General features: G+C 36.0%; 1 protein-coding gene across 1 annotated transcript in view; it reads left to right on the forward strand.

Moving 5' to 3' along the window:
- LOC110453898 (cytosolic Fe-S cluster assembly factor nubp1-B-like) overlaps positions 1-20,456 on the forward strand; it is a 49,300-nt gene extending 28,844 nt beyond the window's left edge. Inside the window, exons 4-11 of the mRNA XM_021503106.1 lie at positions 2,810-2,878; positions 4,550-4,582; positions 11,265-11,355; positions 12,542-12,696; positions 14,915-15,025; positions 16,520-16,622; positions 17,804-18,026; positions 18,988-20,456. Coding sequence (XP_021358781.1) covers positions 2,810-2,878; positions 4,550-4,582; positions 11,265-11,355; positions 12,542-12,696; positions 14,915-15,025; positions 16,520-16,622; positions 17,804-17,934 — 693 coding nt within the window. The 3' untranslated portion in view covers positions 17,935-18,026; positions 18,988-20,456. The remainder of the gene's footprint in view (positions 1-2,809; positions 2,879-4,549; positions 4,583-11,264; positions 11,356-12,541; positions 12,697-14,914; positions 15,026-16,519; positions 16,623-17,803; positions 18,027-18,987) is intronic.
- The last annotated feature ends 273 nt before the right edge of the window (positions 20,457-20,729 follow it).

The raw sequence follows: 20,729 nt of genomic DNA on the forward strand, positions 1-20,729 counted from the left end.
TTTTTAGACAATTAGCTCAAAATAAGGTTTAAAAACATAAATGGACTATGGATTTATGACTTTTTGACTGTAGACTCAGACACTCATCTCTAGAATATTGAATTATTTAGAAAAAATAAACTCTTTGAATTTTGATCACTTGGATATCTGATCCTTAAATTCTAAAACTAGGGGGAGATAAACTAGTTGTGAAATGCAGGCGAGAGATTCTTCATAAAAACTTCGGGGCTGGTATCCATGCTGATTTGACTGGTATTTACCACACTTACACGTGTGTTTAATAATACCAGCACTGGCCAGAAAATCATTGACAGCCAGCCAATGTTTAGGTAAAACATATACGTGTGAAGTCACTAGGCAATATACCCTGTATACTTATCTCAATACTTTGTCCACTCAAACCTGTGACAACACTACCAGAGTGGTTTAAGGAAACTTCATAGTCTATAATAGAGGAAAAGCTTCTCCTGGTATTGATTTGTTTGATATCTCTTTCTGATTTCTATAATTTGAAATTTAAGCAGACCACAATATAATTTTTATTTGCAATTTGCAGTGAATATACACAGATCAACACTTACCAAAACCAAGTTACACTTAATATAGTAATCACAGTTCTGTATGTGTTACATTTTTTCACTTATGACATGTCCCGTTTCTTTAATCTTGAAAACTTTAATGATTTTTATCAGAAACCAAAGTATATGCTGTATCAAGACCAGTGAATTCAGATGTAATCAAAGTGTTAAACAACGAGGTTCCACAGAAGTCAAAGTTTCTGGACAAATGAGGTTCCATATTAAGGGGAGTGTCTAAACCAATGGGTTTCTATGGCAATTAAAAATGTCTCGACAGTGAGGTTTTACAGTAACCAAAACGTCCAGAAAAATAAATTCAAGTACAAATTTGCTTCATACTGATTCCTTTTTATGGTACAGTAAGGTTGGTGATGATATCCAAACCGATCAGTTAGAAGGTATAACACTTCATGTTGTGGTAGCCCTTTTGGATTCAATAAGATGTCTTTGTGGGACCTTGATAAAGAAATACCAGGTTTTTCTCTCCTCTAACAATGAATTCCAACGATAACACTTGACGGAAATCAAATTGATATGTCGATTTGTAAGTTAGACTTGGTACCAAAAACACACAATATTTATTGATTATGGGTGCTGAGCATTCATGCTAGAAAAGTGTAAGTATGAAATGGAAGTGCGAGAGATTAAAGTAAGATTACAGTAGGTTGTTGGCGTGGGCTGGGACTGGCCGATTCCCATTCTTATGACTAAATACTACATTGTGTTATTTGAAACCACTGTGTAGACTCGTCACTGGAGCAAAGTTAGGGTGTCTGACTTGGTGGTGGGACACATTTCTTTGTCAAGTTACAGTGGTCTGTCAAGAGAAATAAATAAAGAATAAATACCAGAGAATTTGTACAACTTTTTACTAAAGGTGGCCTGGGTGTGTATACCACACTGTGGTCAGAACTGTTATACCATTGTGATTCATATGTCTGAATACCCTTCGCGGGACAGACGGTCAATACTAAGCAGGTTTTTATTTCATTGAAAATCTTTATATGATCGTTAAAAGTTCTTTTTGAAAAGGGATTGTGTGTTAATAAGTATGATGGTGGATAATATAAATACCAGTATTCTGATCCAGTGGTTCTTTCAGGTCGAAGTTCTCATATTTTCTAAGTGAAATTTAAGTGTGCTGTACGTGATCAAACCTTAAATTAAATTGAAGTGAACAGTTATGATGGTCAGCACTGAGTTTCTTCTTGCTGTTTTGTTTTCAAACATTTTAATAAGTGTATATGATATTGTAATCCTAGCATCAGGACTTATACATTGTATTTCCATGTTTTGACCCATTTTATGTCAAGTGGTGACAAAATTTAGTACTTATCGTGTATAAACTGTTACTCTGGACTATGTTGTTTACTTTTATATAAAGTAAATATGTCTATGTTAGCATCGCGTTAATTATAAAGTACAGAACTAGATTATTTGGTTTGAGTTGAGGTCATGTTTAAATATGTAAAAAATGTTAGCTTGTCTGGTCGATTCAATGGTAGAAGAGAGATGTCTGCTGTTTTGAAATTCATAATAGGAAGGTCAAACTTACAGCCTTCATACGGCATAAGACACCACCTTTGATTTCCTTTTCACCAAGGTTAAATAGTCAGAACAGAAAAGGATGCAGTTGATTTAATATGCAGCACTGTAAAATTTCCAAAGAACAACTGAACATGTAATGTTATAAATGTGTACTTACCAAGTCTTCCTATTTTCTATGAAAAGCTCATGATTACGTTTTCCACACTGTAAAAAAATTAGAAAGAATGGCAAACAAAGTGTATGCACACAACTAGTTTTGTGAAGAACTCCTGTTCAATATTAATATTTTTGGCTTGAACATGATTTGAAAAAGTGCAATCTATCACAAAGGCATTGTATAACACCATTATGTTATATGTACGTGTGACATTGTAATGAGTGAACTTAATGCTGCTTTGCTTTTTTACCGGGTTCATACCTCTGTATGTATGTCATCTTTGTAAGACTGTAGTTTAGCTCCATATATAATACTAGATGTCTAAAACATATCAAATATCATATACATATCAAATATCATATATGGATCATCTTGAGGAGAACTTGAGCAAAAGTGACCAACAGTTAATATTGTATTCTTTTGTTTTAATGAACCGTTATTTAACCTGTTATCATTTCAGCTTGATTTAAACTGGTCATATGTAATGTGTATTAGTAAAAATCTTTTAAATCCTTTTGTTTTACAGGTTGGGGTATTAGATGTGGATATCTGTGGACCATCCATTCCAAGGATCCTCGGTGTGGAGGGGGAACAGGTACGTGAATTCTTAACTACTTCTACTTCGATAATATCATACATCTGTACACAAATTCAACACTACTTTAAAGCATACCAAAATTCAACACTATAAACTCATTCAATGCTCACACAAATTCCAACACTACCCAAATTCAACACTTCTTCGTATACTCAGATTTAACACTATACATTAAACAGTACACAAAGTAGACACTATAAAAATTTAACACTTTACATGAATCCAACATTACACAAATTCAACACTACATGAATACAGCATTACACAAATTCAACACTTAACATGAATTCAGCATTACACAAATTCAACACTACATGAATTCAACATTACACAATTAATTGAATTTCAACTCTACACAAATTCAACACTTGACATCAATCCAACATTGCACAAATTCAACACTACATGAATACAGCATTACACCAATTCAACATTTTACATGAATTCAATATTACACAAATTCAACACTTAACATGAATTCAACATGAAAAACACGAAGTCAACTCTAGTCAATTGTATTTTTAGGTCACCTGAGCTCAAGTGACCTATTGCTATCCGTCTTCGTCCGTTGTCGTCCGTCATCCGTTAATATTTTAAATATTCAACTTAAGCTGAAATACTGGCAAAGGGATTTCATATATTTCATGGGAAGGTTACTGACATCTACCTGACCAAGTGTTGTTATTTTTCGGGTCAATCAGAAATTCAAAATGGCCGTCACGGCCGCCATTTTGAAAAACTATTTCAAACTTTAAGTCAAGTTCTACTGGGCCGATTGAACTGAAACTTTGTAGGAATGATCAACTCATGGTCCTGACAAAGTGTTGCTATTTTTCGGGTCAATCAGAAATCAAATATGGCCACCACGGCCGCCATTTTGAAAAACTGTTTCAAACTTAAAGTCAAGTTTTGCTGGGACGATTGAACTGAAACTTTGCAGGAATGATCGACTCATGGTCCTGACAAAGTATTGCTATTTTTCAGGTTGATCAGAAATCAAATATGGCCGACACGGCTGCCATTTTGAAAAACTGTTTCAAACTTAAAGTAAAAGTTCTGCTGGGGCAATGGAACTGAAACTTTGTAGGAATAATCAACTCATGGTCCTGACAGAGTGTTGTTATTTTTCGGGTCAATCAGAAATTCAAAATGGCCGCCACGGCCGCCATTTTGAAAAACTATTTCAAACTTAAAAACAAGTTTGATAGGCCGATTTAACTGAAACTCAATCTAGGAATCATCAGCTCATGGTCCTGACAAAGTGTTGTTATTTTTCAGGTCGATCAGAAATCCAGTATGGCCGACACGGCGCCATTTTGAAAAACTGTTTCAAACTTAAAAACAAGTTTGATAGGCCGATTTAACTGAAACTCAATCTAGGAATGATCAGCTCATGGTCCTGACAAACTTAAGTTAGCGTTATACTTAACTATTTTGTACTCAAATTGGTACATATTTTAACAACAAAAATAAATACTGTAGGACTCGGGTGACTGTTTAGGCCCATGGATCTCTTGTTTTCATAAAAATGGAAATATAGCACTATACAACTCCAGGCTGATTACAGTTTGTCAATTTATACAATCTATCATGCCATGATGACAAGTAAGTATGTGTCGTTTACATAAGTACTTCTCTGATTCTGTTTTATATTGTGTTTACCTTCAGGTCCATCAGAGTGGATCTGGCTGGTCCCCAGTGGTAAGTTACCAACATTTTCTTTATATATAAAGCACATTGTTGTCAGTCAGGTAATATTAACGTTACTATTTCTGACAGTATATAATATTGAGGTTGGCTTGTACTACAAATTGGCAAAGTAATATGAAATTTATTAAATTGAATAACTAATAAGTCCGATGTTAATGAACATGTAAAATATGTATCAAAATTAAATTAATTGGATATGACAACACTTTTCCACTCATACAAACAATTGTTGTATGGTAAACTATATTTGGATAGGTAAGGACAGTAATGTACCTGGTATATGTTACTGTATATCAGGGTAAATGTAGAAAGTGATATAGACATCGTTACCTTGACGACGGCGTCGCCATTGGCTTGTAAAGATAGTCATCAGGCACACAGACTAGTTCAACATCATTATCGTGATCTTGTACTCTATTGTGTTACAGTAATATTGATTTGATGGCCCTTAGATATTAATTAACCAGGTATCTAGGGACTGAAAATTCAATTAAATACACAGGAATGTCTGCCTGGCATTGATACTGGAGAAAGGATTCTTAGAGATGGAAGATTTGATCAAAAGAATAATTTACAGGATAATGTTTCATTATAATAAGAGTTCTTAAGAGTTTTGATTGTAGGAATATTAGGTTTAGATTCACATTTATTGGGATTGTTATCAAGAAATCACAGGAAACTCGGAGAAAGATAATGGATCTCTTCTCAACATGTCTAGATGCTATAAATGCCTTACCACAGATTGCCTGAAAGTAAGGTGAATTAATTATAGGTCTGTACTGATCATACATACAAGCTCTGCATGTACATGTATAATACAGACTGTAGCTATTTTAGACACCACCGGTGCATGTTAGAGGTATACATGTACAGTTTTAGTCTCTCATCCATTGCTCCTACATCAAAGAACCATAAATCTTAGAAAGGTAATATTTAGCATATAACTTGCTCAAATAAATGTCTTGACCATCATTCAAGGTCACATAGACCAAATGTGATCAAATCTTCAAACAACCTATTCTTATGAACAATGATATTTGAGGTAGTAATATTTTGCATGAAGCTTCTCAGAATAAAGGGATTTTCAGTTTGTTTAAATACACTACCTTGACCCACTTTCAAGGTCAGGGGTCAAATGTTTTCAACTTTTTCTAACCCCGAATCATAGAGTGATAATATGTAGCCTTTGGCTTGTTGAATGAAAGGCTATCAGGTTGTTCAAATGAATGTCCTTTACAATCATCTATGTTCACATGATCCAAATGTAGAACTATCTTCAAACCCCACCACCACCAACACCACACAAAAACGAACAAAAATAGAAATTATTAAAACATCAATATGACTAGGATGTCTTTTTGACTTGGCAAGGCTTTTCTTTTATAATTTCTGCAGTAAATCTATTTCCCATACAGACCAGCTTGGCCTCTTTACTTGTGTTTACAATGTGAAAGATCAAAGTCACACAGAGAGAAACAGAAGTTATGATCAGGATCCAAAAAGCAATTTGAGAGATGATAGATATTTCTTCATTTAGCTGTAGATATTATCATGATGCTTTTACAGATGGAGTTGTAATGCAACAATGTCAGGACGGGTGTGCTACTTTATTCACATTAACACAGATCACAGACAAACTTAATGACTGTATCACTAACTACCGTATTTATGAGCTATGTTTTGTCATTTAAACAGTGTTACATCTGAGAACCGTTTACAGTGTAGTATCAGGTTTATATTGAACGTTACCTGCAGGTCTGCTTCCTGATAACCCCACCCACTGATTAGTCTCCGATGCAGAATTTGCCGACTGAATAATTAATGGGTGCGGTATATTGTGTCGGAAAGAAATTTGTTATGTTCATTAATAGCCACTAGGTGTTGTCATGGAGCAAAAAACATGCCAACAAGATAACGTCTGATAAGGTGGAAATGAAAAAAGTGCATTGGGGTGGGGCTGTTTAAATATTGATGTCATGGTATTCTGGTTGATAATAAAAGTACTGAAGATACATAAACAGATAAGGCTATTGTGTCGCTGAATAATTCACTCTCTAACTTTGTTACTTTCATTTGTAATGGAGAAAAGCATTTGCTATCTACTGATGGTTTCTATTGAAGGCAATGTGCCTTAATGAGTACAGGGCATTTATCATGAAGTACATATATGTATTACCGCCATTTACCTGTATTTTATTTGTGACAGTGGCCAAAATAAAGTGATATTAAGCGAAATCCACATCAAAACAGGTGAAATTTAATGTCAACTGGAGGGAGACTGCTTCTTGATAATAAAATCCTTGGGAAGTATGGATTTGGTACTACAGGATGGCTTCAAAGAGGCATCAAATATGCTTCATTTGTTGCAAAGTTAGCAGGATATGGTATCCCACTGTTGAATATAGCATGAATATACATCGAGTAAAACTGCTATAGCTATGTAAATTATTAACGTAAAACTATGTTAATTGTTATAATGATCAGGACCCCGAACAAAAGGGCAGTCGGTGCAACTTAGCTGGTCCAGAGTTTGTGTGTTTGATATCGTTACGGCCAATTACATGTGACTATATCAGCCTGCCTTAATGAGCTTGTGTACCTGTGTGTTTGCATACATGGGGGAAATGGTGTGGCATAATTGGTAATGGACTTCCCCCACATGTGCATGTACTATTGATCGCGACCGAAAGACTGCACATGTTGTTCGATAGAGCACCAAGTAAACCGGCCGAGTCTGGCTCCAACGGAGTCAATATTTACACTGTTACACACATTGCTCATTTAGTTTGATTGATAGGAATACCAGCTACAGGTCTACAGTTATGGTCACTTCAGTCAACAATAGCTGTATGATAATGGAGTTACAAGAGTTTGGTTGAACTCCAAGGGATGCTTATAGGTACTTTTATACAGTTGTGTGACTGCACAACGCACCAAAAACAGCGTGCGCACAGCGTACGCACAGCGTGCATACATCGTCCACACATGGTGCGCACAACTGTGCAATTTAACAATTGTTCGCCCCGTTGTGCGCTTCTCTCCGCACAACTGTGCGATTAGGTACAATTTGTTGATCAATATTACGAAATGAAATAAATACAGAAGGCTCGTATGCAATAATGTACATGTACACTATATATTACTGTGATTTCTCATCACAATAATTAAGATTATGTACAAGTTTACCGGCGTGTTACACAGTATTACAGTGACCGTTAGACTGTCAAAATGGGTTTGGCTCCTAGGTAACCGAACAGGTAAATAACATTTTGATGAGTGACCAGAGTTTTACCTGGCTTGTGCCTAACACATATAGCTGATGTGTGAAACCGTATGATCGTTATGAAAACACAACTGGCCAATTAGTTGTTATTTGTATTCGATTTGCCTTATAGATCCCTCCACCTGGATTTTCACATCCCGATGAGTTACGAAAGTGCCCCGGGCGGGACAAGTACGGTCAAGGTTCATGTACAAAGTGGCTACATGGTATGCTTACCTGTATACGGGAACTGTGCTATAATTTTACATGTCGATTAAGGTCGTTCAAAAAACACCAAAAACGCCATTTCAAAATTCAGTAAAGTATAGAGAGAAAATTTAAAGATAAGCTTATAGATGCAGCTAGTATATATATAGCACATACTTAAAAATCAAGTTTATATGTTTAAACACGAAACCGTATATATTGTTAAGGCATTCCTCAATTTACACCAACCACGATGGTTTTCGCATAGCGTTCGTCCATCGAGCGCACATATTGTGCGCAAGTAATGATCGTCCAATTTTTCATCGTGTAACATTGTGCGATCTTACAACTGTATAATCTTCCAAGTTCTTTGTATTTAAAAAATGGTAAATGATATTGAAATCCAGTCCCTACGTCATCACTCATTCCTTTAATTATAGGCTCTATATGTGAGTGTGGAAGATAGAAAAATCTATCCGAGGGGTCATGTATTGGATTTCATAATTCCAAGGTTTGAATTTTCTGATCTTTAGTGTAGGTGTAAGAAAAACTTTCTACAGGTGATGTTTTAGTCTACATACTGGAGAAGAGGCTGAATCTCACAAAGGTCACGCTACATCATAGACCCAGACAGAGTATTATAGAAAACCTTCTGGGTTTCTTCATCAGGTTTTTCTGTTTATATATATAAGGATTTGGTTCTTCCTTGAACATCGACTTTTTTCCTCTCTTAGATTGGCTATTTTTGTTTGAAATTTAAAACAAAACACGTTACATTTTGTATTTGTAACAGTAAAAAGTATCAACTTAAAAACTGTTATATATACCATATAGGTATAGATATGTAAAAATTGAAGACGTTATACCTGGACTGTGCGTCATACCACTTCATAAGATGTAGGACTAGATTAGAATAGCACGGCAGTAGAATAGGATTTCCATTGTAGCTGGGCTGTATACCAGTGACGAATTTCACCTGAAATGTAATGCAAAAATGATTGTCTCACTGGTGGCCCTGATCGATTGTTGTAGTTCTAAACACAATGTACCAGAATATCCATATTTTTACATTTCCGTGTTAAAACACTACAAGATGTGACAGTTTTGATATATATATTTATTGATCTTATTGCTTTTACAGTTTTAGTTTGTGGACCAGTTATCATCCATGTTCTTTATCATAGTAGTTCAAATTGATATTTCATCAGTAAGCCACACCTGTCTCCTACCTGTGTTTGTTCATTGTATCATTGTCTGATTACCATTCTAAAATCAAGTTTGCATTAATATGTGTCTGTACAGTTTCTATATATAAATCCATACATGTGGTTCATATCAAATTATTCATTGTCAATTTATATGCCAACGATGCGATAAAACACTTTTATCGTCTAGTCGGTTTCTTCAGTGGTCATGGTATTGGTTGAATTTGTCCGGTGCATGGTTACTGTGTACTGTAGCATTGATTCCATTCATTCTAGATTTAACATTCTTCCCTCATTCATTTAACATTATTGACAATTTAACAGAGTATATTTACTCTCACTAAAACGTTGCATGGTAGTGACGTGTTGCCTCGGAGCTTGACATTTATTAATAGAAACTTTTTGTGTCACCTGTTTTTTCATTGTCGCATTTGTTTTTTTGTGAAATGAAAAAAACTTTGAACTGTTTAAAATTTCTTGAATTGGACATGTTACATTCCAAAAAACAGAATGGTTGAACTGGTCAGAGAGTTATCAAGATGACCAATCATTGATAGACTGGACACAGAAGTTGGGAGCCAGTTTTATATAAAATATAATCAATGTGTCAATTCTTCTGTCTGTCTGTCGTATATGAGACAATTGGACAAATGAAAAATGAGGTTCTCTCCACATCCTCCTGATTAGGTGGACCAACCCACGATACCAATTAATGTTTCATGACTAGCGGGGAGATAACAACAGCCAGAATCGATTCCCCGACATTATCTCTAATCACAATGAAAGGTACATCTATCAATCAATTGTTCCAATGTCATATTATAAAGCAAGTTAAGCCACTCTACTCACTTGTGTTCACAAATTTCATTCGTACAATATATAACCTAGAAATGGAACATATCTTTTTGTGTATTTAGAAATGTGGATGCAGAATTGTATGTCTTTAGATTATACAATGTTGGGGTCATAATGAGCTTTTGGAATGGCTGTAACATGATTAACAAACTCTTTATTTCATTGTTAACATTTACTGGTAAATGTCCCTTGTTATTGACAGGTATATATATATATATACTCTGTTGTTTTAACTTGTTCACCCCTGAAATTTTATAATGAACTATTCCAACCTTTGAATTTGATGAGTTCAAATGTGTCTTCAGGGGCGAATGAGTTAATACATGACCAATTTCTATGAAATGTCCGAACAAATAGTCATGGATGCTTTTTCTTTTAAAAACAACACACTATCAGTTACATAGGGTTATGAACTTTTTGGTATGGCACTTATGTGGTACTATTGTACTGTAGATAGGTTGTTGGAATTGAGGTATCTTGTATTACAGGATATCAACATACTCATTTAAGTGTGCTTTCTTATGGGTTTCCTTTATAAAAAGAATTATTCTCTTATATATGAAAGCCGGTACTTTTTTATATTTTCCTTGAATGACTGTGTTGTTTACTGCCTATTTCATTTAATTATAGTGGTTATGTTTATAGGATGATTTGAAAGTGTAAGAGGGGCATTAATCAAACCCTGTTTAATTACACTGTTGACTGACAGGTCTATTCCTCATAGTCAAGTTCACACACGTAGATTATACCCGTAAGTGAACTTCCATGGTGCAATTGTTCCTGATCAATGACTGATATTAACCTATCAAACAGTTTTATAGAAACGGCTTTTTAGTCAGTACAGGTGTGTGGTTGTTAATTAAAAGTAAGTCCCTGTATTGTGTGTATATTACTGTATATTTTATACAGTTAAGTGTAAAATGTTCATAGAGAAACCAGATTGGATGATATAAATCTAAAGGGTCTAAGTTCACAATGTTTACCATTTTGTTTAATTCGTAAATGGGAAATGACATGAAAAAATACTATTTATACAGGTAAACTAACACTTACATTTGGTAAAGTAGCAGTAACAAATGGCTTTTAAATCAATATCAATGATGTGTGTTTAAAGGTTTATAACTATTTTGTTTTACTGTTACAGTATGTGGACGACAATCTGTCTGTTATGTCTATAGGGTTCCTGCTGGGCGGCCCTGACGATGCAGTAATATGGCGAGGACCAAAGAAAAATGGTATCTACATACCTATATATATTTATAATTGTATACCAAACAACAATCTCGTATAGATTATCTATACATACCCTATAACTGTCTCACCTAAACTACCTAATGCCTTATAACTCTCCCAGGTAGATTACCTGTATAGCCTAAAACTGCCTAGGTAGATTACCTGTATAACCTATAGCTGTCCCAGGTAGATTACCTGTATAACCTTTAGCTGTCCCAGGTGATAACCTGTATAACCTTTAACTGTCCCAGGTAGATTACCTGTATAACCTTTAACTGTCCCAGGTAGATTACCTGTATAGTCAGTAACTGTCCCAGGCACAATGAAGAGTACCTATATAGTCTATAACTGTCCCAAGAAGATTACCTGTAGAGTTTATAACTGTCCCAAGAAAATTACCTGTAAAGTCTATAACTGTCCCAAGAAAATTACCTGTAAAGTCTATAATGGTCCCAAGAAAATTACCTGTAAAGTCTATAACTGTCCCAGGAAGATTACCTGTAAAGTCTATAACTGTCCCAAGAAGATTACCTGTAAAGTCTATAACTGTCCCAAGAAGATTACCTGTATAGTCTATAACTGTCCCAAGAAGATTACCTGTAAAGTCTATAACTGTCCCAAGAAGATTACCTGTAAAGTCTATAACTGTCCCAAGAAGATTACCTGAATAGTATATAACTAGCCCAAGAAGATTACCTGTAAAGTCTATAACTGTCCCAAGAAGATTACCTGTAAAGTCTATAACTGTTCCAAGAAGATTACCTGTAAAGTCTATAACTGTCCCAAGAAGATTACCTGTATAGTCTATAATTGTCCCATGCACAATGAAGATTACCTGTAGAGTCTATAACTGTCCCAAGAAGATCACCTGTAGAGTCTATAACTGCCACAAGAAGATTACCTGTGGATTTCATAACTGCCACAAGAAGATTACCTGTAGAATCTATAACTTTTTTAGATAGATTACCTGTATAGTCTATAATTGTCCCAAGAAGATTACTTGTATATTCCATAACTGTCCCAAAACAAGAAGATTACCTGTATAGTCTTAAACTGCCCAGGCACAATGTAGAGTACCTGTATAGTGTATTACTGTCCCATGAAGATTACCTGTAGTATCTATAACTATTCCAGGAAGATTACCTATAAAGCCTATAATTAATGAAGCTGGTGTGTATCCATTGTCAGGTCTGATCAAGCAGTTCCTGAGGGATGTGGACTGGGGGGAGATGGACTTCCTCGTCATTGACACTCCTCCTGGTACATCTGATGAACATCTGTCTGTTGCTCAGTACCTGAAGGAATCACAAATTGATGGTGCTGTCATCATCACCACCCCTCAGGTATTCTAATAATCATGTAAACGCGATATACTTATTGTTTTTGTGAACTTGTACCCTGGAGCATGTAACCAGGACATTACGTACAGTAGTCTCATTATTACCCATGGAAACTTGTGGATACTATCATATCCTTGAAAATACTGCACTTCCTGATCCGTGAGAACAAGAAATAAAATTTTCTTAATCTTTCTCAGATGTCATGGTATCCATGACAACAGGGCACTTCTTGTCCGTTTATCACCCTCAGCTAATCTCGGGTACCTGTGTATCCATAACGACGTGAAACATGTTGTCCATCAGTACTGTCTGTACTCTCTTTATAATTTTCTAATCTAGTTGTCGAATAATATGAAGGCAGCAAGCCGTACAAACATTCACTATTGACCACCCTTTGGACACCATGGTATTCATGGCAACTTAACCCTTTTTGAGCTCACATGTATAACCATGATAGTTTGGTCATGTGGAATACTGACCATAATAAAAGAGTCCAGCTACCTTTAATAGTTGTGTGGTGTGGCTACCTTTTCTGTACTCCTGACAAATACAGGTGGGTTGCCCCGTGTGTGTAGGAATGCTGAAGTGTTTTTACTTTTGGGTTTTATCTATTGGAGAACACACTCCATACACCAATCTGTCCTGGAGAGAGTAACCGACTAAGTATTAACTGAGATAATCGATGTCATTAACGGTACAAAATCACATAAATCTCAACTGGATTGGTTTGTGAAGAACTTTTTTCGTATGTGAGTGCCCAGAAATAATCCCCCACCTTCGGTAGGATTGATGGCATTGGTTGGAGGACCGCTGGCCCTACAAGTACTTGTTAACTTATAACTGTTTAAAGTTAATCTACTTCATAACCATCCGTTGTAATTAAAATATTTTACATTCTAATTAATGTTTTACATTCTAATTAACATGGAAGGTCATGAAGTAGATGAAATAAAACAAACTTTTAGTTAATTGTCATGAATGACTCCATTAAAATACCATGAATTAAACTATTGGGCTATATGCCAATTTATTGTATACTTGGATTGCTAGGGAGTTTAACAGCATCACCATCATTTATTTGGACCGATATGCCTTGTAGTGACATCACATCAAATTTCAATAAAATAATAAGGCATTGACATATTATTCATCTTTTTTATGTCACAAAAATAGAATACAAAGACATCAGTGATAAAGACAAAACTGCTACTGTTTTCTTTTGATTTTCCCCCATTATTAGGGTATCCCATCAGAGATGCTGGTGTCCTGTAGTATCACTGTGTCAGTCTGTCCTTATGTCTGTCCGTCTGTCCTCACTTTGGTTTTCTGAGATTATTTTGGAATCTAAAAGATTAATGTTTTTGAAAGTTGACATGGTGATAAACAGGAATGCAATAGGGGTTTTAAAAGTGTCTTAGGTCAAGGTCACTTTGTGTGTGTGTGTGTTACAGTTCTTATTTCGTAATAAAAAAGACTAATGTTTTTGAAAGTTTGACATGGTGATGGTGATATACCGTGATATGTAGATGTGTAATAGGGTTTTAAAAACTTTATAAGATCAAGGTCGCTGTTACTAAAAATAGACATTTAGGGGAAAGGGGTTATGGTCTTTGCTTCAGAATCCAAAGACTACATCATTTTGAAATATCACATGGTGATACACTGTGATATATAGATGTGCAATAGAGGGGTAAGTTCAAGGCCACTGTTACTGAAAATAGCCCATGGGAGTCACAGTCATTTTCTCTGAATCCAAGTTATAAAAGTTTGTAATGTCTAGGTCACTGTTACTAAAAAAGATTAGACCGAGGGGAAGAGGTGTAACCTACTTTCAAGCACATTTGGTTGGCTTTGAGAAACAATTGATCATAAGGCATATCAGATTTACATATTTAGACCACATCTTGTTTCAAGAAAAGTATTTGTTATCTTTCTCCATTATCATTTCATGATGGATAATTTTTATGATTGATCAAAGTTTTTGATTAAGATATGTATTTTCTAAGATACACTTAATAGCAAGTGACCAAAGGTACATAAAAGTGTGTCTTGTTTTATGGAACAGGAAATATTGCAAATTGGATGATTATGTTATTTTGCATTACAGTTGGTACTTTAGGTGATAACTTAACACCTGTGTTTAAATCAGATTGCTGTGTCGCATGGTTCATAACCTAAATTAATATGCTCTGAAGTAGTGACCATGATATATAATTGACAGGAATTGGCCTTACTTGATGTACGGAAGGAGGTGAACTTCTGCCGGAAGGTTGAGATGCCTATCATTGGTGTGGTGGAGAACATGAGTGGGTTTGTTTGCCCAAAGTGTAAGGTAAGTTGTTTGTAGCATCTAACTTCAGTTAAAGTGTGATGTAAGTCGTTTGTAGTCTCTAACTTCAGTCAAAGCGTAAGGTAAGTTGTTTGTAGCCTCTAACTTCAGTCAAAGTGTGATGTAAGTCGTTTGTAGTCTCTAACTTCAGTAAAAGTGTAAGGTAAGTTGTTTGTAGCCTCTAACTTCAGTCAGAGTGTGATGTAAGTCGTTTGTAGTCTCTAACTTCAGTCAAAGTGTAAGGTAAGTTGTTTGTAGTCTCTAACTTCAGTCAAAGTGTAAGGTAAGTCGTTTGTAGCCTCTAACTTCAGTCAAAGTGTAAGGTTAGTTGTTTGTAGTCTCTAACTTCAGTCAAAGTGTAAGGTAAGTTGGATTGTTTTAGCCTGTACTTGAAGTCAAATTGTAATATTATTTGGAATTTGATAGCCTGTAAGTAAAGAATCATTTAAACGGGGTAAAGTCAAATTTTAAGTTAGGTAGTATATTTGTAGCCTCTAACTTCGGTCAGAGTTTAAGGGAATTTGGATTGTATTCGTATGTTATTGTAGCCTCTAACTTCGATCAGAGTTTAAGGTAAATTGGATTGTATTCGTATGTTATTGTAGCCTCTAACTTCTACCAAGGCATGCCAACATTTGACTAATAGGACCATCCCTATTTGATAACAGATATTGTCCAGCTGGAAAATAACTCAGAAAGTATTAAGAGGAGGCATAGTAGCTATATAGTCTAGTGGTAGGATGCCGGGCTTGTGACTGAAGGGTTGTGAGGCACGGTAGTCTATTGGTAGGATGCCGGGCTTGTAACCGAAGGGTTGTGAGGCACGGTAGTCTAGTGGTAGGATGCCGGGCTTGTGACCGTAGGGGTGTGAGGCACGGTAGTCTAGTGGGAGGATGACGGGCTTGTGACTGAAGGGTTTTGAGGCGCGGTAGTCTAGTGGTAGGATGCCGGGCTTGTGACTGAAGGGTTGTGAGGCACGGTAGTCTAGTGGTAGGATGACGGGCTTGTGACTGAAGGGTTTTGAGGCACGGTAGTCTAGTGGTAGGATGCCGGGCTTGTGACTGAAGGGGTGTGAGGCACGGGAGTCTAGTGGTAGGATGACGGGCTTGTGACTGAAGGGGTTTGAGGCACGGTAGTCTAGTGGTAGGATGCCGGGCTTGTGACTGAAGGGTTGTGAGGCACGGTAGTCTAGTGTTCAAATCAAGACCATTAATTGTTAGGTGACACTTCAGTAATGTCCAGTATTACAAGTGTGATGGACTCTTGGTAAATAGAAATCAAACATGGACATTTTCCCCACAGAAAAAATGATCCTAGGAAATAATGTCAATGTCCATGACAGCTGAATAATGAAAACTACTTGTTAGCTCTCTTAGTTCAATCTAAGGGAGACAACACCAGGTTCTAATTTTCATGAAAAATGTTTTGAATGTATTATTTTAAACACGATCAAAGGGAGATAAGACCACAAATCTATAACTAGTGATTTATTTGCAGAATGAATCTCAGATATTCCCACCGACTACTGGAGGAGGAGAAAAGATGGCTGCAGACATGGATGTTAAATTTCTGGGCAAGCTACCCCTGGATCCAAGGATAGGTAAGTGGTGATCAGCTCTGTTAGCTAGAGCATAAAATTAGTATGAATAGGTAAATAGAAAGAATTATGATGGGTTTAATGAACATAATAGAAAACTTATATGATGTCTATGGAGTAACTGGCCCTTTTGAATTACAACATTTAGACATAAGGTCTGTTTCTATGATACACATGACATTTGATATAATGTGTAATCATGAATAACATTTAATAAATATCGGTACTATTTAATGAGCATTTTACTGATTGCTCTATGCAGAATCTGAGGTTTTCTGCTGTGTCTTCTGCTTACAGAAGAAAAACAACATTGATCAGCTACCTCCATTGCAATATTGATTATTATGGACCTGTATTTTCCTTCTTCACCTGTCTTTTTTTCGGTGGTGTCTCCTTCCTGCATTCACATTCACATGACCTAAGCTGTTGTGAGTGCATTAAACCCTATGTACAAACTGACTTGATATTACACCTCCAATCAGAATGGTTACATATATTGTGTAAGGATTACTCCCCTTGAATATAAAAACTTTTTAATTTTTTGCACCCACAAGAAAGTACCTTATGAAACGATAAAATCATTATAATTGCCCTGACGAAGCCCTCTCCTGGGAGGCATGTATACATTCACTGTTAAATGTAAATAAAGCACTGTTAACTAAGTACGCCAGGTTGTGTTGTGACTGCACCTCTGTGTTCATCAGAATGGTTTGTGACTATTATACAGACAGTACAAGGCTGACTAACAGAAAATGGGATTAATGTCAAATGTTTAACCAATTAATAGTATCATGAGAGTGTAGACAAACACTACATCAGACTGACCTGCAGAAGTACTTTATATACTCAGTACATGAGGCTTTGCAGAGTGTTTGGCAACTTAAGAATCTTTCCCCCAGAGTTGAGATTTCCCATCTCACCTTCAAGGGGGTGAATGATTCTTTTTCTCTAACTTTGTTCACCCATTTTGTATCATATGGATAATGTAATGTTAACATTACAGGCTCAATTCAGGGTTGACATGACGTTGATGGATTGTTGACGTGACGTCATTGTATTATTATGAATAGGGGAATCCCCCTGTCTCAACCCTAATGCGGGATAAGGAAATCTCACATTGGTAAAAATGTGGATACACCTGTTCAGGGTAAGAGAAATAATGTTTACCTTGTTTTATTTTCAAGGTAAATGCTGTGATGAGGGGAAATCCTTCCTTACAGAAGTACCAGATTCTCCAGCCACTCAGGCCTACACCCAGATAATGAACAGTGAGTATTATACAAATATAGAGATACACATACACATCGCTCTCTGATACACACTATACAATCACCCGCCTTCTCTCACAACACCTTACAGAAGTACCAGATTCTCCAGCCACTCAGGCCTACACCCAGATCATAAACAGTGAGTATTATACAAATATAGAGTTACACATACACATTGCTTTCTAATACACACTATACAATCACCCACCTTCTCTCACACCACCTTACAGAAGTACCAGATTCTCCAGCCACTCAGGCCTACACCCAGATCATAAACAGTGAGTATTATACAAATATAGAGATACACATACACATTGCTTTCTAATACACACTATACGTATAATCACCCACCTTCTCTCACACCACCTTACAGAAGTACCAGATTCTCCAGCCACTCAGGCCTACACCCAGATCATAAACGGTGAATATTATACAAATATAGATACACATACACATCGCTTTCTAATACACACTATACAATTACCCACCTTCTCTCACACCGTGTGGTGTCATCATTCAGTAAGTCAGTCAATCTATCTACTAACAAATTTTATCACTGTTTCTCAGAAACTACTTCAGGGAAACCGGATCACAATGAAATTTGATATGCATGATCAACAGTTGTGCATGTCGTAATTTGTGACAGATAAGAAAAGAGAATGGCTGCCATTTTCGACTTTGCATTTGCTATTTCCAAGGAACTTCCAAAGAGATGATGACTTAAACATGGAAGATATTATCGTTTCGTTCCATAGTTGCACCTGCATAAGATTCAGATTTTTTCTGAAATGGCCACCGTGCTATTTCAGATATTGTATGTTAAGTCCGTTATTAGCCATATTTACCCGAGATGTTCCTCTTTTGGAAACGTCATCTTTCTGATTTATATCTGCTTTTGTAAACAGATCAATGTTCTAAAAATGCAAAATATTGTCAGCTTTTAATGTAATCAACTTCTTTCCAACAGTTTTAATGGGGAAGGCGGTGGCCTTTGGCCTCCACAGTTCTAGTATCACCTGTATGGTACGAATGCAAAGCAGAGTCCATACGTTTTCGATTTTGTATGCCGTCTTTGTAACTTAGAATGGTGTGTATTTCAGAAATTGTTGACCACTGTAACAAGTTTGTGGCTAGTAAGGAGACAGAGACTGGAGAAAAGATGGAAGTCGGCAGCAGCAGCTAACTCTAGGACGGTTATAGTATTAGATATAAATTGGACACCACCTCAAGTCTAAAACCACCTTGAATTACATCATTGAAGATATTGAAAGATATCATGATATCCAGAGATTGTATGATGTAAGTGTTGATCACCTCAAATGTATATAACTAACTAAAAATGGGGTACTCGTGGTTTTAGAGGAAATATCTACAAAAGAAGAAGTGAGATTTTTTTATAAATGTTAAAAACTTTCAAATGTTGTCCATGTAAATCTGGTGTTACAGTTAGAGTTAATGCCCTGTAAACACACGTTTAATTACAGTAGTGCTTTTTGTGTCAAACAAGTGCCAAAGTGACCTCCACAATCACAGATGCAAATGTGAGATGTATGGAGAAACTTTTATTTTGATATTTTATACACAATGATAAAAACCTTTTCTACAGTAAAATTTTGTTATACAAACTTTTTTGTATGTAAGGAGTGAGAAGTTCTGTCTGGTTCTGCTACTATGTTGTATTGTACTCTGCCTGGTAGAATGTATACCTACCAAGTGTTTAGAAATGTTTGATGCAAAAAGGTTTTTGTCTTAACTGAAAGTTCTATTTAATCTGGTGTCCTTTTACCTGACTTTCAAAGAAGGCTTATAAATGGTCCCAGATGTACATTTCAATTGACATTTCTAAATTCCATGTGAATAAACAGTCTGTGAGTTTATGTGTTTGGTGTAGTTTAACTTTTTTCAGTGCCATAAGCTTCACTTTTGAATCAAATACATTGTTTACAGCTGTAATCAAACTTTTTCCAAACTGTAATAATGGCTATTGTATAAATATTGTGCTTGGACTTCTGAAATTATAGACAGATAAGGTTAAAAAGGAGACTTACATGTCATATAACTATTTTCTACAGTAAAAAACTATTTTGTTGAAAACTTTTGTGATGAACGAGTATATTATCATTCACTTGTTGTAAAAATAGGTTTCTGTAAAACGCTATAAAGGACAGATTGTGGAAGGGAGATAACCCATGTTTAGTGGTTTGTTTATTGATATGCTAGTCATTTGCTAGATTTAAAAATATTTCAGGCTTGTTGTTTTTCTCTAGTCTTGTTTAAGATATCAGGACAAGTTTTTGAGCATTATCAGAATATACACTTTATATTCCTAAAAATAACTAAATCAACATATCAGCATAAAGCGTTTTACTGTACAGTTTTTACCATGAAATTTGTATTTGTGTGAAGATCAATGTGAAGCGTAGCTTCCACACATTCTACACTGGGACAGGGATCTTTGATTTTGACTGAAAAACAAGAATTGCTTCTAACCGAACATTATTAGCTCACCGGGTCCAAAGGACCAAGGTGAGCTTATGCCATACCGTGGCGTCCGGCGTCCGGCGTCCATCGTCCGTCCGTCAACAATTTCTTCAAAAGACTTCTTCTTCTTAACCACTTATTGGAATTTAACTAAATTTGACTGGAAGCATCCCTAGGTGGTGGGGATTCAAAATTGTACAAATGATCATGATGGGACTGACCCCCCAGGTGGCTGAGGGGCGGGGCAATAAGGGGGAAATTTGGCTATATTGCTTTAAGCGACATCTTCTCTGGAACTAAGAGATGGATATCAACCATATTTAAATGGAAGCATCCCTAGGTGTTGTGGATTCAAAATTGT

The sequence above is a fragment of the Mizuhopecten yessoensis genome, unplaced genomic scaffold (assembly GCF_002113885.1).
Source record: "Mizuhopecten yessoensis strain PY_sf001 unplaced genomic scaffold, ASM211388v2 scaffold7547, whole genome shotgun sequence".
NCBI lineage: Eukaryota > Metazoa > Mollusca > Bivalvia > Pectinida > Pectinidae > Mizuhopecten > Mizuhopecten yessoensis.